Source organism: Thalassophryne amazonica, chromosome 16 (genome assembly GCF_902500255.1).
Source record: "Thalassophryne amazonica chromosome 16, fThaAma1.1, whole genome shotgun sequence".
NCBI lineage: Eukaryota > Metazoa > Chordata > Actinopteri > Batrachoidiformes > Batrachoididae > Thalassophryne > Thalassophryne amazonica.
This window is the reverse complement of record NC_047118.1, coordinates 82,522,683-82,546,190: the sequence shown is the minus strand read 5'-3', so window position 1 is coordinate 82,546,190 and position 23,508 is coordinate 82,522,683. Positions and strand designations below refer to the sequence as shown.

Here is a 23,508-nt window from a genome sequence, read left to right as displayed (position 1 = left end):
TTTCTATGATGCCGTTCCTCTCCATACGCTCAAGTTCCTCTTTGACTTTCTGGAGCATGGGAATTGGCACGCGCCTAGCTGCGTGGACAGCGTACGGTTGAGCATTGTCTTTCAGCTGTATTCTTACAGGTTCAGTCTTAAGAGTTCCATGCTCGCCAAATGCTTGCAGGTGTCCTGTGTTACACACCGCTTCCTCCACTCTCTTCACCAGGTTCAGCTTCACAGACAGTGCTCTGCTGAGGAGGTTGCTGACTGTGCGGCCCCGGACGACGTATGCTGTGAGTGGGTGTCTCTTTCCTTTGTAAGCCACAGTGCTCTGGAACTGTCCAATGCACTGTAACTCCCCTCCTGGGCTATCCAGTTGGATGTCTGCAGGCTCGAGTGGTGTTTTGAGTCTGAGTGAGTGATAGGTTTCTTCACAGATGATGTTCACGTCGGCTCTCGTGTCGATCTTGAACTCAGCTGGAGTGGAGCCTATGCGCAATTTGACTGTCCATTGCTCTGATGCTTCCGCAACTGCTTTGCTCACTGCCCCAAGGAAATATGACAGTTGCTGCTGCTGCTGCTCCGTGACCTCGCATACAGCCCTCCTACTCTTGCACACCCTGCTCCAATGCCCCACTTTGTTGCACGAATTGCATGTGGATTCCCACGCAGGGCAGTTCTCGTCTCTGCTATGACGCATTTTCCCGCACTTTCCGCATTTGCCATCTCCGTTATGTCCGCTATTCCCCTTTTTCTTTTGTCTTCGGAATTTTACGTTGTTGTTAGGTTTGTTATTCACTTCATGCACAAGCCCAGTTTCTGCTCCTTGCATGCTAACATGTGAGGCGATCTCCTCGGACTGCCTAACAGTTTCTATCGCCACCGCCAGGGTCAGTTGCTGCTTTAGCTGGAGCTGTTTTGAGACGTCCTTGTCCAGTATACCAACAACAATTCGGTCACGAATGTTCTCTTCCCTGCTCGCGCCGAAATCACAGTGTTCTGCCAGTTCGTACAAAGCCCTTATAAAGGTCTCTGCTTTTTCCCCAGGTCTTTGAACGCGTTGGTGGAAACAGGCCCGCTCATGTATTACATTCCTGCGCGGCACAAAGTACTCGTCAAACTTGGCCAGCACGCAATTGAAGTCTTCGTCATCTTCATTTTCCCCAAACGTGAACGAACGAAACACATTCTCAGCCTGGCTTCCCATTGCGTATATCAGGCTGCTCACCTGCACGGCGCCATCTTCAGTGCTAAGTTTGGTAGCAGTTCTGAATCTCACAAAACGTTGCTTCCAGTCGGGCCACTCAGCAGGTTTGTCAAATGTGAAGTTTATCGGGGGGTTGAACTTCGCCATGTCTCACCGGTTTGCACTTCTGACACCATGTAAATGATTGCTCCGGAGGCTATTTGTCTTTATGGCTTTTACTCCCCGTCACTCCACATCTCAACAGCACAACCACACGCTCTCTCTCCGCGTGTCCTTCCATTACCGTATATGACAGTGAATAAAATCGGTCCTAGCACAGAACCTTGTGGAACTCCATAATTAACCTTAGTCCGTGAAGAAGACTCCCGATTTACATGAACAAACTGTAATCTATTAGATAAATATGATTCAAACCACTGCAGCGCCGTGCCTTTAATACCTATGGCATGCTCTAATCTCTGTAATAAAATTTTATGGTCAACAGTATCAAAAGCTGCACTGAGGTCTAACAGGACGAGCACAGAGATGAGTCCACTGTCTGAGGCCATAAGAAGATCATTTGTAACCTTCACTAATGCTGTTTCTGTACTATGATGAATTCTGAAACCTGACTGAAACTCTTCAAATAGACCATTCCTCTGCAGATGATCAGTTAGCTGTTTTATAACTACCCTTTCAAGAATTTTTGAGAGAAAAGGAAGGTTGGAGATTGGCCTATAATTAGCTAAGATAGCTGGGTCAAGTGATGGCTTTTTAAGTAATGGTTTAATTACTGCCACCTTAAAAGCCTGTGGTACATAGCCAACTAATAAAGATAGATTGATCATATTTAAGATCGAAGCATTAATTAATGGTAGGGCTTCCTTGAGCAGCCTGGTAGGAATGGGGTCTAATAGACATGTTGATGGTTTGGAGGAAGTGACTAATGAAAATAACTCAGACAGAACAATCGGAGAGAAAGAGTCTAACCAAATACCAGCATTACTGAAAGCAGCCGAACATAAAGATATGTCTTTGGGATGATTATGAATAATTTTTTCTCTAATAGTTTAAATTTTATTTGCAAAGAAAGTCATGAAGTCATTACTAGTTAAAGTTAAAGGAATACTCGGCTCAGTAGAGCTCTGACTCTTTGTCAGCCTGGCTACAGTGCTGAAAAGAAACCTGGGGTTGTTCTTATTTTCTTCAATTAGTGATGAATAGTAAGATGTCCTAGTTTTACGGAGGGCTTTTTTATAGAGCAACAGACTCTTTTTCCAGGCTAAATGAAGATCTTCTAAATTAGTGAGACGCCATTTCCTCTCCAGCTTACGGGTTATCTGCTTTAAGCTACGAGTTTGTGGGTTATACCACGGAGTCAGGCACTTCTGATTTAAGGCTCTCTTTTTCAGAGGAGCTACAGCATCCAAAGTTGTGCTCAATGAGGATGTAATGCTAATGACGAGATAATCTATCTCACTCACAGAGTTTAGGTAGCTACTCTGCACTGTGTTGGTGTATGGCATTGAAGAACATAAAGAAGGAATCATATCCTTAAACCTAGTTACAGCGCTTTCAGAAAGACTTCTACTGTAATGAAACTTATTCCCCACTGCGGGGTAGTCCATTAAAGTAAATGTAAATGTTATTAAGAAATGATCAGACAAAAAGGGGTTTTCAGGGAATACTGTTAAGTCTTCAATTTCCAATCCAATGAGTCAGTTTTTTGAGTGTATGAAATAATAATGAATATATGTGGAAATGATTGTTGTACAAAAGCTTCAGATATCTGTCGCTGAGTTCAATGATGACTGGAGTACAGTTTGAAGAAGAAACGAGGTGATAATCGTGAACTGTGGCTGATGCTCAGAAATAACGTATGCGCAGTTAAGGCAGGGCAGACCAATTTTTAGGGGGACCGTTTGGTCGGCGACACCAGACAGCAGGCGAGCAGTACTGTGGTTCCTGCTTTGCTGCTCTCAATCAGATCATTATTTTTTAACTGTGACTGTGTGATCATATAAATGAAAAGTAGAAATCTGTGCAAATTCCAGGAAGTTCAGCATTTTGAGCAGGGTGACGGCATTTTCCAAAAACCTAATTTTGATGTCACACCCCAAATTATAACCAGTGAGAGTCTTTTATAAAGACATGTGTCAAGTAGAAATGATTTGGACTGTGCTACAGGGACTGACTCCAGGCTACATGAAGATTAGTTTAATAACTGATATTTGTATGAAATCCATTCAAGCAAAATTTGACAGCTGGATCTGAACCAGGCTGCAAAGCAGGCTCAGGGATGTGATTACGTGCTGACCCGCTTCCGCATCGATGCTAAGCGAGAGTGAGTTGTGTGTGTCCCTCAGTACCTCAGTTTGCTCCTGAGTGATGTCACCTCCCTGCTGAGGGCGTCGTTGGCCTCGGTGGCCTCCTCCAGCTCCCTCTGCAGTTTCCTGCGTGCTGCCGCCACGCGCTGCACCTCATCTTCCGCCTCCTCCAGCTGATGCTTCAGCTGCTTCACCTTCACGCCGGCCTTCTCAGCCTGCACAGACAGACAGCTGAACACAAAGCATCTGCAGCACAGAAGAGGATCTGGGGCTCAGCCCTCTTTACCTGCTCTTTGTACTGTTGGGCCTGCTTCCTCTCATCCTCCACCTGGATGCTTAAGTCCTTCATTTTCTTCTCTTTCTGACGCATATTTTTGGCAATGACCTGACGTTCTCTATATAACACAGTCAACACAACAGTTCCAGCATGAAGACAGATTTTTTTTTTTTGTCCATGTGTCTGAAACTGAACCTGAAGACCAATAACACAAACACGTAATTTCAGTCGTCATAATCCTTTTTGACATTACTAGCTGCCATCAACAACTATGATGAAACACATTTGAGTCACATTAACATCTGACAGTGTGGATGCATTTTATTTGGGCCGTGTCTCTTCCAACTCGACTGTATGAGTCATGGTTAATGTCAAGATTCTGTCATTTTTACATCTTCGTAACGCCTATCACCTGGTCCGGATCAGAGAAGGAGACGTGTGAGTGGTCGTTACGACTACCTGTTAATGCCCTTTGGGATATTTAACGCTCCTGCCATCCTCTAAAGTTCAGTTAACAACATTTAAAGAGAACTGCTGAAATGTATCCTTTGTCTATCTAGATGACACTACGAGTTTTTAAAAGAACTAGAAAGAATATGTTCATGTTGGGAATGTTGTAGTGCGCCTGACATTTGAGTTTCATCGGTTAGCACTTTCTTTTTGGGTTTTTTTTATTATCTCCCCAGGCACCACTGGGATTGATCCAGCTAAGGTCAAGGTGGTGTTACAGCACTTCTATTTTTTATTACGTCCAGCAAAGGCATAATAGCGCAGTTAAGATGTGGGAAATCGAGTTGCTATCCATGAAGCTGGCTGTGGAAGAATGGAGGCAATGACCCGAGGGGTCTAGCCAGCCAGCCAGATCTGGACAGATCACAAAATCCTTGAGTATCTGTAGATGGCACACAGGCTTAAATCCTGACAAGCTAGGTAGGCCCTATGCTCTGCTTGATTTAATTTTACATCCTTACCTTTCAAGGTCCTGTAATGGCAATCCTGATTGATGTGTTACTGTGCCAGTTTTCTGCCACAGATTCCTTTGTGGGTATTTCCACTGTCTTGCCTCTCACCTGTGTGCTGGTTTAAGTGTCTTGGGAAGCTGATCAACTTGTTTGGTGGCTGCTGGAAGAGCTCCAGGTCCCTGAAAGGATGGCCACCTCACAAATCGTTCATTCCAGACACACTTGGTCCACAGGTTCATCAGTGGGGTCGTGCATCTAAACTGATTTGTCACCCCTTTTTCCTACTAAATATTAAGCTCTATTTCACAGACATTTTGGTGCCCCACCTTGGCTAAGGAGTTTTTAATATGGACAACATAAAAACTCCACAACAACCCCTGCTGGCCTCCTCACACCTCCCTTGATTCCTCCCAAGTTTCTATTGATTTTGACACTGGCTGGCCTCCTTCTGGGGGCGACATAGTAATTTAGACTATAGTTGACCATTTTTCCAAAAGGGTACAGTTTGTTCCTCTCAAAAAAGTTGCCTTTCACCAAACAGATTGATGAAGCCCTCATGCAGCATGTATTCTAACATGGAGTCCGTCTTGATATCTAGACGGTGGTCCTCAATTTGTTTGAATGTTCTGGAGGCAGTTCTGTGGATGTCTGTGCCACTGTTGCTCTTTTTTCAGGGTATCACCCCAGACCAATCAGCAAACAGAGCAATACAACCAGGAGTCAGAGACAGTCCTGCACTGCCCTGTGGCCAAGCAACACTGGTTGTGGGCAGACAGCTTAGTTTTAGTTGAATATCAAAAGAATTGCTGCCCGTCTCTTTAACCGGATTATTATTCTGTTGTGCTTCTGGCTACCAACTTCCCCTCTTTCCAGACTTGGAGAATGAGACGGTGGTTTCCTTTGTCCATATGTATGTGTGACACTGTAACCCCTTTGATGTAGGGCATGAGAGGCTTTGTTGTGCTTTTCCCATAGATACCAGTGTTCAACCAACAGAAGTTGCTCCATCGGCCCTTGTTATGATCCGCTATGGTCCAGTGTTAGGCTTTCGACATGGATCTGTCTTTCCAGGTTCCATGTCATAAGTTGGCCCCATGGTTTATCTGTCCCTTTCTGATTTCCAAACTTCTTAGCCCTCTGCTGTACATCTAGCACTACTCCACTCATATTGTGTGCACTCCATATTCTACGTGTCATGGGTGAAGCTAGTTAGCTGTGTGTTAAGGCATTTTTATGCTTTGACTGCTAACTGTGTGACCACACAATTGCTTCAACGCAGTCATGAACCTTTCAAAGTTCTCCGTTGGGTTGGTGGGTGTTGCAATGAAATTCACTACCAGAACAACAGGGGCATGATGTTTTTCATGATGGGTCGCCTTACTATACCATGAAAGTCTTTGTGAAACCGAAAAAGTGAGATTCTGGAAATGATGTAGTTAGCGGACCAATCACAGCCTGTGCGTTCTCCATCATTGTGACTTGTAGTCAATTTTTGGGAGGTGCACGTCAGGCCATGGAGAGGGGCTCAGAGGAGGTTCGCAGTGACACAGAGGGTTCTGTGTGGCTACAGAGTTGTGGATATGGAGTAGCATAATGTGGACTTTAGTTCCCTCCTGCAACCTGGATAGTGGACTGGGAGCTGCCAATCACTGTGAAATATCTTCTGGCTGTGCATTGTAGGGGCAATGGCCATTAGTTTCTGGTTGATTGGAAGGATCTGAGATGGATCTGCATATTGATTTGGTACATGTTTGCCGAATGGCCTTCTCCAAATCACATGGAGAATGGGCAGGGGTGGTCCTGAACTGGGAACCTTTCCCTTTAGAACAAAGCACACTTAGTGTAGATGACATGATATGTAATGTTTTTTGAGTATTTAAGACTAAAATTAAACAAGTTTTAAATTTATACTTTCCTGTTGTGCAGTTACTGAAGAGATAAATATTCAGATTTTGAACTATGCACCACTAAGAACCAGGAACTTCCTGGCTGGTCCCGACACTGGAGAAGTTGGAGGAAGTGGCGTCACTGCCGGAACCATTATCTTAATAGCCCCATTAATTTATGGATTAATTTATGGAATTTTACAGGCTACTGACAGCCCCGTTTCCACCGAGTGGTTCAGGTCCGAGCTGCACCGTGTTTTCAGTGTCAGAACAGTTCATTTTCACCAGCAGAATCCTTTTGATTGGCAGATTGAGCACTTTTATTGATGAGTGCGCACGCACGGTGTTGGTAGCTTCACCACAGTCTTTTAACTTGTACCGCAAGCAGGAGAGACTCGAACCATCAGCCGCAGACGCAATGAATGGATTGCACCTGTAGTTGATGTACTGGTCACGGATCAGTACAGCAGAGACTCGAACATCATGGACTTTTCCTCAGCCAACGAATTCAATTATTTTCAGATGTTTTAACTGGACTGAAGATGATCTCACTGAAACAGACAGGTAAGACTATATTATTTTCTCCTCGTGTGAATGGTTTTAATATTTAATAATAATGTGTTACGCTACTAATGTACAGTACACTAACTGTATTCAAGAAGGAAACAATATTTATTTTAAAACTGGCTGATATTTTCAGTCCCTTGTGACATTTTTCAGATTTGAATGTACCTTTTTCTCAGAAAAAAACATAAATAAAAAATCCACTTCATCACTTCTTTCTGATGTCACAAATAGTAAAACTATTTTTTTAAATCAGTTGATTAGACCAAAGAGATGGCAATAAAAAGAATCACCTCCACCTGCATTTATTTACTTATTTTATACTCACCATTCTTTGTTCTGAACTCTGCCAATATTGTCACTGTTGTCAGACTGAAGGTTTTCGTCCAAGGTTTCGTGTCCCTCATTGTCATCTACGAGGTCTGTCAATAAAGTATAGGTCCTTTTTATTTTTTTCAAAAACTATATGGATTTCATTCATATGTTTTTACACCTCTGTTGGAAGCCTTAAGGACAAGTTGGAACATGTCCAGCTGTTAAACAATTTCTCATATACTCACTCCACTGAAAGCCATCAAAAGCCGCCTGGATTTTACAAATGGTTATCAACACGGAGGTGTTTTTCCTGTGCCGCCGCACCGCGTCGGCTGCGTCCCGACGCGCAGACCCGTCCGCACGTCTTTCATTAAAAAAATCTCCTTTAACAGTGGAATATCCGGATAAAATGCTGAAACCGACTTCTTCTGAAACTTCTCTGTTTTCTCAAGACGTCCTGGATCAATAGAGCCTGAAATGTGGAGGTTTTCAGCTTGAAACAGGCTGACGACGGCGCCTGAAAGCGCTGCGCGACGTCTCGCACTGTGAAAAGTCCTTAAAGCGACAGAATCACCTCAAAATCTCTCATCAGCTGTTAAAATTTTCACTGAAAACCAGCTTAATTTTTCGAACCATGTCCACTTCGATGTGTCTCACAGGTTTAGAAAAAATTTTGATCAAACAAAGCGCCAGTCTCTCAGCAACTTTTCAGACAAAGGAATTCCGACGAGGGGCTGGACGACTCCTCCCACAAGGAGTGCTCACAGGCGAATGACGTCACCGACAGGCGTGGAAAAACTCACGCATGCGCACGAGGGTTCAAGCATGTCTGACGTAAAAACATATGAATGAAATCCATATAGTTTTTGAAAAAAATAAAAAGGACCTATACTTTATTGACAGCCCTCGTAAATAAGGCTCAAAACCTTAAAGCTGTGTCCTCCACAGCTTCTTTAGAATCACCTCCAGACTGGACTCCACACTAGACAAAATTGTCCGAAAACAGCTCAACCTATGCCGTGTTTACAATTGATTTGGGCTTGAATCAGCAGGTGGCGTTCTGTTGATGACGTAGCAACAATATGGCCGCTGCTGAGGGCTGAAATAGAGCGCAGTCTTCAGACAGCTGTAGTTTATACTTCACCTGCAAACTTATCATTGACTTTTATTGTTCAGGATTTTTTACAATATCAACATTTCATCATTTTTAGTGATTATTTGTGCACATTTTTGGTGTCACGTACGCTTTAAGCGCTTGGTCACACCACCCCTGCCTGATCACATTTCTGGTGTGTGTTCTTCTGCTGTCTTGGTTACTGCTTTTCCAGTGACATCTTTCACACATTATGTTTATCTCTGAGTGTTATGCTTACCTTTTCTCCTAGAGAATGGTTTCCAGTTTCACATGCATGCTGATTTCCTTGTTGATTGAGTGTCACGATATTTAACCAATCACAGCCCCTCACTCTGTTCCAGATGGACTCGCTCCTGTGCTTGCTCTCTTACATTATTTTCTCATGTTTTACTGGTCTATGCTGCCTTCCTGTGTTTACTGAGCCTAGACTGCCAACCATAGGACTGTTAAACACTGATTCTGAGAACTGCTTCACATCTACGAGGTCTGTGATAAAACTAACGTACCTTTTTATTTTTTTCAAAAACTATATGGATTTGAATCACGTGCGCCTACATCGGACAACCTTGAACCCTCGTGCGCATGCGTGAGTTTTTTCATGCTTGTCGGTTACGTCATTCGCCTGTGGGCAGGCTTTGAGTGAGGAGTGGTCCACCCCTCCCGTCGGAATCTCTTTGTCTGAGTCTCTTTGTCATACTACTCTTCTGCCTCTACTGGTGGTTGGCTCTCACTGCGGTATTGTATCACTTCCTGTTCCAGAGCATAGCGGTGTTTTGCTGTATCTGTTAGCTGTTTAATCTGCGCAGTTAGATTGATCTAGTTAACTAGATAACGATTTGTTTCACAGTATAATCTTCACGTGCCTTAACTAAAGCACTCCCTCTGCTGAATCACCTCTAAATTATTTACACATTATTCACTTTGTGTGTTTTGAAGAATCTGCTAGCTTAGCGCGGCTACTAGCTCTTAGCCGGTTTAGCATGGCGGCTTCTCCTGTCTCTCCCGCACTTTTCTGCTCTGGGTGTGAAATGCTTAGTTATTCCTCGGCCTCCTTTAGGAGTAATGGTACTTGTAATAAGTGTAGCTTATTCGTAACTTTGGAGGCCAGGCTGGGCGAATTGGAGACTCGGCTCAGCACCTTGGAAAATCCTACAGCTAGCCAGGCCCCTGTAGTCGGTGCGGACCAAGGTAGCTTAGCCACCGTTAGTTCCCCTCCAGCAGATCCCGAGCAGCCGGGAAAGCAGGCCGACTGGGTGACTGTGAGGAGGAAGCGTAGTTCTAAACAGAAGCCCCGTGTACACCGCCAACCCGTTCACATTTCTAACCGTTTTTCCCCACTCAGCGACACACCCGCCGAGGATCAAACTCTGGTTATTGGCGACTCTGTTTTGAGAAATATGAAGTTAGCGACACCAGCAACCATAGTCAATTGTCTTCCGGGGGCCAGAGCAGGAAACATTGAAGGAAATTTGAAACTGCTGGCTAAGGCTAAGCGTAAATTTGGTAAGATTGTAATTCACGTCGGCAGTAATGACACCCGGTTACGCCAATCGGAGGTCACTAAAATTAACATTGAATCGGTGTGTAACTTTGCAAAAACAATGTCGGACTCTGTAGTTTTCTCTGGGCCCCTCCCCAATCGGACCGGGAGTGACATGTTTAGCCGCATGTTCTCCTTGAATTGCTGGCTGTCTGAGTGGTGTCCAAAAAATGAGGTGGGCTTCATAGATAATTGGCAAAGCTTCTGGGGAAAACCTGGTCTTGTTAGGAGAGACGGCATCCATCCCACTTTGGATGGAGCAGCTCTCATTTCTAGAAATCTGGCCAATTTTCTTAAATCCTCCAAACCGTGACTATCCAGGGTTGGGACCAGGAAGCAGAGTTGTAGTCTTACACACCTCTCTGCAGCTTCTCTCCCCCTGCCATCCCCTCATTACCCCATCCCCATAGAGACAGTGCCTGCTCCCAGACCACCAATAACCAACAAAAATATATTTAAGCATAAAACTTCAAAAAGAAAAAATAATATAGTACCTTCAACTGCACCACAGACTAAAACAGTTAAATGTGGTCTATTAAACATTAGATCTCTCTCTTCTAAGTCCCTGTTAGTAAATGATATACTCCGTCACAGGAAAAACACCTCTGCTGGAAGCCTTAAGGACAAGTTGGAACATCTCCAGCTGATAAACAATTTCTCATATACTCACTCCACTGAAAGCCATCAAAAGCCAACTGGATTTTAACAAATGGTTATCAACACGGAGGTGTTTTTCTTGTGCCGCCGCACCGCGTCGGCTGCGTCCCGACGCGCGGACCCGTCCGCACGTCTTTCATTAAAAAAAATCTCCTTTAACAGTGCAATATCCGGATAAAATGCTGAAACCGACTTCTTCTGAAACGTCTCTGTTCTCTCACGACGTCCTGGATCAATAGAGCCTGAAATGTGGAGGTTTTAAGCTTGAAACAGGCTGATGAAGCTGCCTGAGAGCGCTGCACGACGTCTCGCACTGTGAAAAGTCCTTAAAGCGACAGAATCACCTCAAAATCTCTCATCAGCTGTTAAAATTTTCACTGAAAACCAGCTTAATTTTTCGAACCATGTCCACTTCGATGTGTCTCACAGGTTTAGAAAAAATTTTGATCAAACAAAGCGCCAGTCTCTCAGCAACTTCTCAGACAAAGGAATTCCGACGAGGGGCTGGACGACTCCTCCCACAAGGAGTGCTCACAGGCGAATGACGTCACCGACAGGCATGGAAAAACTCACGCATGCGCACGAGGGTTCAAGCATGTCTGACGTAAAAACATATGAATGAAATCCATATAGTTTTTGAAAAAAATAAAAAGGACCTATACTTTATGGACAGCCCTCGTAAATAAGTCCACCCACCACTTTAATCATATCTTAGATCTTGTTCTGACTTATGGTATGGAAATTGAAGACTTAACAGTATTCCCTGAAAACTCCCTTCTGTCTGATCATTTCTTAATAACATTTACATTTACTCTGATGGACTACCCAGCAGTGGGGAATAAGTTTCATTACAGTAGAAGTCTTTCAGAAAGCGCTGTAACTAGGTTTAAGGATATGATTCCTTCTTTATGTTCTCCAATGCCATATACCAACACAGGGCAGAGTAGCTACCTAAACTCTGTGAGTGAGATAGATTATCTCGTCAATAGTTTTATATCCTCTTTGAGGACAACTTTGGATGCTGTAACTCCTCTGAAAAAGAGAGCCTTAAAAAAGAGAGCCTTAAATCAGAAGTGCCTGACTCCGTGGTATAACTCACAAACTCGCAGCTTAAAGCAGATAACCCATAAGTTGGAGAGGAAATGGCATCTCACTAATTTAGAAGATCTTCACTTAGCCTGGAAAAAGAGTCTGTTGCTCTATAAAAAAGCCCTCCATAAAGCTAGGACATCATACTACTCATCACTAATTGAAGAAAATAAGAACAACCCCAGGTTTCTTTTCAGCACTGTAGCCAGGCTGACAAATAGTCAGGGCTCTATTGAGTCGAGTATTCCTTTAACTTTAACTAGTAATGACTTCATGACTTTCTTTGCTAATAAAATTTTAACTATTAGAGAAAAAATTACTCATAACCATCTCAAAGACATATCGTTCTCTTGGCTGCTTTCGGTGATGCCGGTATTTGGTTAGACTCTTTCTCTCCGATTGTTCTGTTATTGTTGAGTTATTTTCGTTAGTTAGTTCCTCCAAACCATCAACATGTCTATTAGACCCCATTCCTACCAGGCTGCTCAAGGAAGCCCTACCATTAATTAATGCCTCGATCTTAAATATGATCAATCTGTCTTTATTAGTTGGCTATGTACCACAGGCTTTTAAGGTGGCAGTAATTAAACCATTACTTAAAAAGCCATCACTTGACCCAGCTATCTTAGCTAATTATAGGCCAATCTCCAACCTTCCTTTCTGTCAAAAATTCTTGAAAGGGTAGTTGTAAAACAGCTAACTGATCATCTGCAGAGGAATGGTCTATTTGAAGAGTTTCAGTCAGGTTTTAGAATTCATCATAGTACAGAAACAGCATTAGTGAAGGTTACAAATGATCTTCTTATGGCCTCAGACAGTGGACTCATCTCTGTGCTTGTTCTGTTAGACCTCAGTGCTGCTTTTGATACTGTTGACCATAAAATTTTATTACAGAGATTACAGCATGCCATAGGTATTAAAGGCACTGCGCTGTGGTGGTTTGAATCATATTTATCTAATAGATTACAATTTGTTCATGTAAATGGGGAATCTTCTTCACAGACTAAGGTTAATTATGGAGTTCCACAAGGTTCTGTGCTAGGACCAATTTTATTCACTTTATACATGCTTCCCTTAGGCAGTATTATTAGACAGCATTGGTTAAATTTTCATTGTTACGCAGATGATACCCAGCTTTATCTATCCATGAAGCCAGAGGACACCAATTAGCTAAACTGCAGGATTGCCTTACAGACATAAAGACATGGATGACCTCTAATTTCCTGCTTTTAAACTCAGATAAAACCGAAGTTATTGTACTTGGCCCCACAAATCTTAGAAACATGGTGTCTAACCAGATCCTTACTCTGGATGACATTACCCTGACCTCTAGTAATACTGTGAGAAATCTTGGAGTCATTTTTGATCAGGATATGTCATTCAATGTGCATATTAAACATGTAGGACTGCTTTTTTGCATTTGTGCAATATCTCTGAAATTAGAAAGGTCTTGTCTCAGAGTGATGCTGAAAAACTAATTCAAGCATTTATTTCCTCTAGGCTAGCTATTGTAATTCATTATTATCAGGTTGTCCTAAAAGTTCCCTGAAAAGCCTTCAGTTAATTCAAAATGCTGCAGCTAGAGTACTGACAGGGACTAGAAGGGGAGAGCATATCTCACCCATATTGGCCTCTCTTCATTGGCTTCCTGTTAATTCTAGAATAGAATTTAAAATTCTTCTTCTTACTTGTAAGGTTTTGAATAATCGGGGCCCATCTTATCTTAGGGACCTCATAGTACCATATCACCCCAATAGAGCGCTTCGCTCTCAGACTGCAGGCTTACTTGTAGTTCCTAGGGTTTGTAAGAGTAGAATGGGAGGCAGAGCCTTCAGCTTTCAGGCTCCTCTCCTATGGAACCAGCTCCCAATTCGGATCAGGGAGACAGACACCCTCTCTACTTTTAAGATTAGGCTTAAAACTTTCCTTTTTGCTAAAGCTTATAGTTAGGGCTGGATCAGGTGACCCTGAACCATCCCTTAGTTATGCTGCTATAGACTTAGACTGCTGGGGGGTTCCCATGATGCACTGAGTGTTTCTTTCTCTTTTTGCTCTGTATGCACCACTGCATTTAATCATTAGTGATTGATCTCTGCTCCCCTCCACAGCATGTCTTTTTCCTGGTTCTCTCCCTCAGCCCCAACCAGTCCCAGCAGAAGACTGCCCCTCCCTGAGCCTGGTTCTGCTGGAGGTTTCTTCCTGTTAAAAGGGAGTTTTTCCTTCCCACTGTCGCCAAGTGCTTGCTCACAGGGGGTCGTTTTGACCGTTGGGGTTTTTCCGTAACTATTGTATGGCCTTGCCTTACAATATAAAGCGCCTTGTGGTGCTATATAAATAAAATTGATTTGATTTGATTTGATTTGAGAACTTCCTGAGAGACTGACGCTTTGCTTGATCAAACTTTTTTCCAAAACTGTGAGGCACATCGAAGTGGACATCATTCGAGAAATTCAGCTGGTTTTCTGTGAAAATTTTACGGCTGATGAGAGATTATGGACTGTTGCTGTCGCTTTAAGGACTGCCCACAGAGCGGGACATCGCGACGCGCCCTGAGCTGCCGCTGTCTGCCTGTTTCGAGCTGAAAGCTTCCAAATTTAAGCCTCTGTTGACCCAGGACGTCATGAGAGAACAGAGAACTTTCAGAAGAGGTCGTAATCAGCAGTTTATCCGGACATTCCACTGTTAAAGGAGGTTTTATTAATGAAAGACGCGCGGACCCGTCCGCACTTTCCGATACTTTTCTAACAGACCTCGTATGCTGCGCATGGAGTCGACCAACGTCTGTCACATGTGAGCAGGTATTCCAGTCCAGGACGACTGGACTACATTCCACAATCCTCTGAATGTTTTGGTTTTGCCTCAGAAACAGTATTTTTTATGCCACCCCACAAGTTTTCTATTGGACTAAGGTCCGGGGATTGGGCTGGCCACGCCATCACATCTGGAACCAAGATGCTGCTCATTTTCTGCACTTCTTTATATGTTTCCCCCTCTCCAAACAATTTTTAATCAAAGTGCTGCCTTAATCCTTAAGGGGCCCTTCACACATGGTATGAATAAGTACAAATCAGAGTGAATCCTGGCGGAACAGCTCGTATGAGCGGACCACAAAAACATCAAGCCAACGGGCAGGCATGAACAAACCCGCTGCGACATTATCATGCACACGACAGTGTCAGGCGACCAGGAACACAGTGCGAACAGCTTCGCATTGTGTCGCTGAAGTGGAGAACAACAGAATAAAAACCAGCTGTATAATTAGGGAATTTCACTGAGTTGATATAAATAATAAATAAAAAGGACGCAATACAGAACTCCACGGTTAAATAACCCTGGTTAAATAAAAAATAAATGCCACTCACGGGATTCGAACCTACAATTTACAAAAGCTCTGATTACCAGGTGGAAACTTTACCACTGCACTACAATCACTGTCTTACAGGAGCAGAAAATGGCTAAAATCAACAAGTAGATAAAAAAAAAAGAAGAGAAAAACGTGCAATGATAACTGACCAAACGGTGTTTGCTATGGCGTATTTCTGCTGATAGGCGACTGAAAGTGGCATATTTGTCACACTGTTGGCTTGTCATATAGTTCTGCGCTGCTCACATGTCAAAACACGGTACGTGTTCTGCAGCTGTGATGTCCAGGACCAGAGATGTCTCAACAGTTGTTGGCAGCCAGCCACACCCCCGTCCATTCAGAGCACAGACCAAGGTGTCACTCTGTGATCATATGAGAGGTGCCTTGCCTACGGGGGGGCGGGCATGTAAACCACACGCACACCATGTGTTGTGGGGGGTGACAGGGGGAGTGCGCGAAACACGCACACGTGTTGTGGGGGGAGCCGACACTCTGGCACGTCACATGTATCCTTGGCAACTTCACTTAGACAAATTTCACCGCCAGCTCAAAACTGATCGTCTGCTGAATGTTGTCGTGCTAATAGTGCGAATGGCCACACATTTTCTAAGTGCCAAGTGAACGGTGTAGATGTTCGTGTGTGTCACCTGGAATTTGGCTGACACCTGCTGCGAGAGGGATCGAATGGGCTCTCACAGGGCACACTCTGTCTTTCAGCCGCTGGTGTGTGCAAGAAGTTGTAGCAACAGGTGTACGAGGCGTTGGAGGCAGTTACGATTTTACACGTATTGCATATGATTCCTGCTTCATGTGCAATTCATGCTCACTTCGACCACATTCATACTATGTGTGAAGGGGCCCTAAATAAGGGCCACCTATGAGGGTGGAATAAGGATAACAGAAAGAAAATGTAGATGCTGCTATTTTTTGAACAGCTTTTTCTTTAATTTCTGTAAAGTAATAACAAAATTGACAAACTTTCTTCATGTTTTGAATTGGAATAGAATGTGCAGTGTTCCCAGTGCATTTTGCATGTATGGAAATAAAAGCTATTTTAAGGATTTTGAGCTTTACGAGGTCTATTAGATAATAAACCGACCGTTTTTTTTTTTTTAAACTATATGGATTTGAATGACGTGCGATTACACCAATCATGCTTGAACCCTCGTGCGCATGCGTGAGTTTTTTCACGCATGTCGGTGACGTCATTTCCCTGTGGGCAGGCCTTGAGTGAGATGTGGTCCCGCTCTCTCGGCTGAATTCCTTTGTTTCACACGCTGCTCGAGACGGCGTGCGTTGCTTTATCAAAATTTTTTCTGGACCTGTGAGGAATATCCGAGTGGACACTATTCGAGAAATTAAGCTTTTTTTCGGTGAAAAGTTTAACGGCTGATGAGAGATTATGGGGTGTTTCTGTTGGTGTAAGGACTTCCCACGGAGCGGGACGTCGTGCAGCGCTCCAGGCGCCGTCGTCGGCCTGTTTCGACCTGAAAACATCCTAATTTAAGGCTTAATTCACCCAGGACGTCGTGAGAGAACAGAGAAGATTCAGAAGAGGCCGGTATGAGGACTTTATGCGGACATTCCACTGTTTAAGGACATTTTTTAATGAAAGACGTGCGCGCAAATTCACCGAGTCATTTCCGTGACGACTCGGCAAATCTGTGTGCGCCGCGACAGGAAAAACACCTCCGTGTTGAAAACCATTTGTAAAATTCAGGCGGCTTTTGATGGCTTTCAACAAGTGAGTAACTGAGAAATTGTTTAACAGCTTGGGCGTGTTCCAACTTGCCCGTTAAGGTTTCCAACACGGAGGTGTTTTTCCTGTCGCGACCCCCTGCGGGTGGGCCACTCCTCACTCAAAGACTGCCCACAGGTGAATGACGTAACCGACAGGCGTGAAAAAAGTCTCGCATGCCCACGAGGGTTCAAGCATGTCTGATGTAATCACACGTGATTCAAATCCATATGGTTTTTGAAAAAAATAATAAGGTCGGATACTTTCCTAATAGACCTCGTATTCACTTTTAGAAATGCACTGCCATTATTTTGAACACAACGGTACCTGTTCCTACATAAATGGTATTTGTAAATGGACTGTTATTCCTCTTCATTCCATGCTATTTTCCAGTGTCATCTTCAAATACAGATGGCATGTTTTTTTCTGAACTGTGACAGACTGGCTGTACACTGCCTCTCACCTAATGACCACTGGTACAGGCACCCAGCACCCTCTGTGAATCTCTGCTCAGGTGTCTGCGGTTGTGCTACACGTTACAGTACTGACTTCATACTGAGGTTTGAGAACTGAACCTTATTTCCCAACATGCACCATTACCTGCTCTCAATCTCGAGCTGTTCTTCTACCTCCTTTAGCTTGGCCTCCAGGGCAGCGATACTGGCTTTGAGCTTGGAGCGGCTCTGTCCCTCCAGGTCCTGTAGTTTGGCCTTCAGCTCACGGTTTTGTCTCTCCAGCTGTTGACAGGATCCCTCCCTGCTCTGTGACGAGGACCGCTCTGTTGCCAGTTCGACACCTAGTTGCTCTGCCTGCAAATGGTAAACGGACTGCATTTATATAGCGTTTTTCCATCTGCATCAGACGCTCAAAGTACTTTACAGTAATGCCTCACATTCACCCTGATGTCAGGGTGCTGCCATAGAAGGCACTCACTACACACCAGGAGCAACTAGGGGATTAAGGATCTTTCCCAAGGGCCTTAGTGATTTTCTGGTCAGGCTGGGATTTGAACCGAGAATCCTGTGGTCTCAAGCCCAATGCTTAACCACTAGACTATCACCTCCCCCAACAAGCATGAACAAGCATGATATGGGCCTGTTTCTGTGTTCCAGTTAAAAAGACTTACAGCAGAGTGACCTGGACGACCTAAATGCAGTCAAGCTCCCTCTTTAGACAGGTAAAAAGACTACTACCAGACATGAGGATATAAAAGTGTGAATTTGCATCTGTAATTCAACCTTGGACACACAGGGTTTCAATTGAGAAATATTGCAGAGATGAAAGAAACAGTTTTTTATTAACTGTTCAGAGTGATGCTCCAAGGACATTGCTGAGTCAAAAATAGCAACTAGATTCCACACATAGGGTTGGACAGAAGAAGCTAAAGGACCCATGTTGCTGCGAGAGGACTGGGAACTGAAACAGACTCAAATGCAGCAAGGCAGCAAATGACAAAGAACAGTTTATTGTAATGGTGCTGGGAATATAATGGCTGTGGCAGAGACCGGGAGGTAAAGGCACTGGAGGACGGGTTGCAGGTGCAGGAAGCTAGGCGGGCCAGTGGAGATAGTGGTCTCGGCAGAATGCACAAAAAGACAAAGGGTCATTCCATATGAAATCATCCAAAATAAGGGGAAGTCCCAGTTTTATAGTTTTAGAATTGCCTGGTTTTCATATATTTTGTAGCTCATGTTAAGAGAAGAAGAATGGTCTTGGCAGCAGCTCAATATCTTGTTTCGTTTAGATTCTATGGGGGTTTGAAAAAGAGGGTGAGCACTTCCACCAGCAATTCCATGCTGGTGGAAGTGCTGACCTGGGAGTTGTGGGCATACTCGATCAAGGGCAGGTGGTCACCCCAAGCCGCGGGGTCCCTGAGGGTGACACAATAAAGACTCCAGCTCCTGGTTCACCCATTCTTCCTGGCTATTGGCGTGGAGATGGAAACCAGAGTAGAGGTTGACCATGGCCCCCAAGGCAGAATAAAACCTGAGATGTGAACTGGGGACCACAGTCCACAACCACATCCAGGGGGATACCATGCAGATGGAAGACGTGGTGGACTAGGAAGCCAGCAATCCTTCGGGTTATGGGTAGCTTGGAGAGGGGGATGAAATGTGCAGCCTTAGAGAATCGGTCGACGACGGAGAGGATGACTGTCTGTCCATTGGAGGGTGAAAGACCGGTAACAAAATCCAAGCAGATGTGCGACCAGTCTGCATTTGGGGAAAACTGTTGGGATAATCCATCTGGTTTTGTGTTGTTGGATCCGGGTCTGTTAGTGACAGAAAACTTAAAATGTCCAAAAAACAGAGCCTACCTGGCTTGATGGGCACTGAGTCTCTTCACGTTCTATATGTAGGTAAGGTTCTTATGGTCAATACAGACAATGAAAGGTAGTTTGGACTCCTCCAAACAGTGCCTCCACTCCTTCAGAGGCCTCTTGATGGCTAGCAGTTCCGGGTTACCTACATCATAGTTGACTTCACCTAGAGACAAGTGACAAGAAAAAAATGCACATGTATCATCTGACCTGCTCTGGGAAAGGACAGCTCAGATTCTTCTATCGGAGGCATCGATCTCCACCATGAACTGGTGGCTAGGATCCAGCTGAATGAGAATGGGCGTGGCGGTAAAACAGGTGTTTGAGATATGTAAAGGCCTGGGCAGCTGCAGGTGTCCAGATGAACTGTGTCTTGGGTAAGGCAAGGGCGGTGAGTAGCAAAGTGACCTGACTGTAATTCCAGATGAATATGGAATAGAAATGCGCAAACTTGAGGAACTGCTGAAGGTGTTTTATTGTGGTAGGAATAGGCCATTCATGAACTGCACAGACTATTTTTCAAGATTAGGTTTTATTTGTCCATGCGTGATGATGAAGCCTAGAAAGGAAACAGAGGGCAAGTGGAACACACATTTCTCTGCTTTGACGAACAGCCGGTTCTCCCACAGCTATATTAGATTAGATAGAACTTCTTGAATCCCTTAGGAAGACTCCCTCAGGGAAATTGAGGTTCGAGCAGCACTGTATAGCAGCACAAAGGGTAAGAAGCACACAGTATCAAAAGTGAAATTAAAAAATAATTTGCAAATATAAATATAAATACACAAATGTAAATACCAGAAATACTGCTCGCTATGGGTTTACTGGCTACTACTGTTCCTCTCCTTTCCATCCACTGTCTTCCTGTTACTCCTCCTCCCCCTGAGTCAAGAGATGTACAGTCTGTGGCTGAAGACGCTCCTGTGGTTGCTGATGATGGTGTGCAGAGGGTGAATGGCATTATCCATAATGTCTGGCAGTTTGTCCATTGTTCTCCGCCACTGTCACCAGAGAGTCCAGCTTCATGCCAGCCACGGAGCCAGCCCGCCTGATCAGTTTGTCCAGTCTGGATGTATCCTTCTTGAATGTGCTGCCCCCCTGCACACCACGGTGTAAAAGAGGATACTGGCTACCATGGACTAGTAGAACATCCACAGGAGTTTCCTGCAGATGTTAAATGACTACAGCCTCCTCAGGAAGTACAGCCTGCTCTGTCCCTTCCTGTACAGGTGGTTGGTGTGGGTTGTCCAGTCCAGTTTGCTGTCCAGCCACAGCCTGAGGTACTTGTAGGAATCCACTGCCTCAACCTCAACTCCCTCAATCAGAACAGGTCACAGCCTTGGTCTGGACTGCCCAAAGTCAATGACCAGCTCCTTTGTCTTTGAGGTGTTGAGCTATAGATGGTTTGTGTGACACCAGGCAGGAAAGTCCTTCTCTAGGCTCCTGTACTCCTCCTCTCTGTCATCCCTGATGCATCCAACTATGGCTGTGTCATCTGAGAACTTCTGAATGTAACAAACATGTAGCAGAAGTCAGACGTGTACAGGATGAAGAGAAGAGGGGCCAGCACCGTACCCTGGAGTGCTCCAGTGCTGTTGATCACAGCATTAGATGTGGTGTTCCTCAGCCGGACATACTGCGGCCTGTTGGTGAGGTAGCTGGAGACCCAAGTGACCAGGCAGGGGTCCACTCGCATCCTGTTCAGTTTGTCCTAAGCACAAAGGGCTGGATGGTGTTGAAGGCGCTTGAGAAGTCCAGGAAGAGAATCCTCACTTTGCTGCTTTGCTTCCCTTATCCAGATGCAAGTGGACTCGGAGTAGCAGGTAGAGGACGGCATCCTCCACACCAAGACCTGCCCAATACGCAAATTGCAGACAGTCCTGGGTATGTTGCACCTGGAGTCTGAGGAAGCCGAGGAAGAAATGCTGCAACATCTTCATCTGGTGTGAAGTGAGTGCCACTGGTTGGAAGTCATTCAGCTCACTGCTGTAGGACCTGATAACATGCAGCTGGTGTCCTTCTGGTTTTTTGAAAAAATGAGAATGTTATCAAAATAGACAGCCACAAACTGATCATGAAAATCATGTCGTATGTCATTGACTAATGCCGAGAAAGTTGCAGGAGCGTTGGTGATACCGGAGGGCATTACCCGGTACTGAAAATAGCCCAGGGGGCCTTGAACGCAGTTTTCCATTCATTGCACTCCCTCATGCAGACCAAATGATAAGCATTGCGGAGATCTAGTTTAGTGAAGATGGAGGCGCCTTGCAGGGGATTGCAACGTGGAGATCAGAAGTGGGATGGAATATTTGCTCTTGATAGTGATGCTATTTAAACCCCTGTAATCAATACAGGGGCGGAGAGTACCATCCTTCTTTCTAACAATAAAGAAGTTGGAACCCACTGGGGAAGAGGATGGTTGAATGATTCCGGAGGACAGGGACTCTTGTACTGTATGTACCGCTCCACTGATTCAGGTTAAAAAACCTGCTTGATGGTAATGTAGCTCCAGGAAGTAAATCGACAGGGCCCTGTCCTTGCTGAAACAATGCTGAGATCATGATAAATTGATGGAACCAAAGATAAATCAACTGGAGTATTAACTGAGGGGGGAAATTTGGGATCACTAGTTGGCATGGCAGATTGTAAACAGTGGGAAAGACACCTCCACTCAACTCCACTGGGTGATTGCCCCAGTTGGCCAGTCAATATTTTGGCTATGTTTGAGAAGCCAGGGGTGTTGTACAACTATTGGAGTGGAGGAGGAAAATACATATAGCTGTGTTTCCTCATGGTGATCACCATAAGTAATGACATGAAGTGGGATGGTACAGTGTGTGGTGGTGGTGGTTAATGTGGTGTTGTCAAGAGCTCTAACCCTGATGGGGAGTAGGCAAATTCTGTAGGGAAATCTCAAGTCTGGTTATGGTATGTTCATCAAAATTGGCCTCTGACATGCAGTCAATTAGGGCAGATGTCAAAACATGATCCTGATGCAACTGAATTATGGCTGGGATTTGGGTCTTGGAAGAGGAAAACCCTGTAGTACAAGTCTTGCTCAACAGCAACCTGGAATCTGCTAATAAGCAGCCTCTTTTGGCGGATGCTACGAGCCCCCTGATGGATCCTAAATAACCATTCTGAGGCTGTCTTCCCCCCTGATTGGATGGTCAAAGTCTTTACGGAGTTTCCCCACATAACTCCTCATGTGATGTCAAAATTGGGGACCTGCCCTTCCACAGAGCTGAGACCCTACGTCAACCCTCCCGAGGAGCAAACCCATCAGGTAAGAAACTTTGATCAGTGTTGAACTTTAGGGGTCGCTGAGAAAAAAACTACTGAACACTGCAGTAAAAATGAAGAACAAGTAGCAAACCTGCCTGAAAATGGTTCTGGATCACAATCCAGGGAGTCGTGTGGAGGCGTGGCTTGCATGCTCACAGTTATTACTTGTGGGATGCCTGAGGTTTGGCTGGTACTGGGTGTAGGAAATGCTTTCGCAAGCTGTTCGGCAAGTGTGGTGAACTGCATGTGCAGGGTGGATCAAACCTGCCCCAGCGGAGTCCATTTTGGCCAGATCTTTCTGTGTTGTGAGAGGACCAGGAACTGAAATGGACTCAAATGCAATGAGGCAGGAAATGATAAACAACAGTTTATTGTAATGGTGCTGAAAATATAATGGATGTGGTGGAGATCAGGAGGTGAAGGCACTGGAGGACAGGTTAAAGGTGATAGCAAGGATCGGCTCTGAGTCCTTTCTTATTTGCAATGATGATGGACATGTTGACGGACAAAATCAGACAGGAGTCTCTATGGACTATGATGTTCGCAGATCTGTAGTGAGAGTGCAGAGCAGGGACAGACTAGCCTGGAGAGGTGGCGATATGCTCTGGAGAGAAGGGGAATTAAAGTCTGTAGGAGCAAGACTGAGTACATGTGTGTGACTGAGAGGGAGCTCAGTGTAATAGTGCAGTTACAAGGAGTTGAGTTGGTTAAGGGAGATGAGTTTATATACTTGGGGTCAACTGTCCAAAGTAATGGAGAGTGTAGTAAAGAGGTGAAAAAGAGAGTGCAGGCAGGGTGGAGTGGGTGGAGAAAGGTGGCAGGAAGTGATTTGTGACAGAAGGATATCTGTAAGAGTGAAGGTGAAAGTTTACAAGATA

General features: G+C 44.6%; 1 protein-coding gene across 1 annotated transcript in view; it reads right to left on the bottom strand.

Moving 5' to 3' along the window:
* LOC117528774 (myosin-11-like) overlaps nucleotides 1-23,508 on the bottom strand; it is a 392,454-nt gene that overhangs the window by 23,004 nt on the left and 345,942 nt on the right. Inside the window, 3 exon segments of the mRNA XM_034191402.1 lie at nucleotides 3,541-3,713; nucleotides 3,785-3,893; nucleotides 17,626-17,834. Of these exon segments, the coding sequence (XP_034047293.1) occupies nucleotides 3,541-3,713; nucleotides 3,785-3,893; nucleotides 17,626-17,834 (491 nt within the window).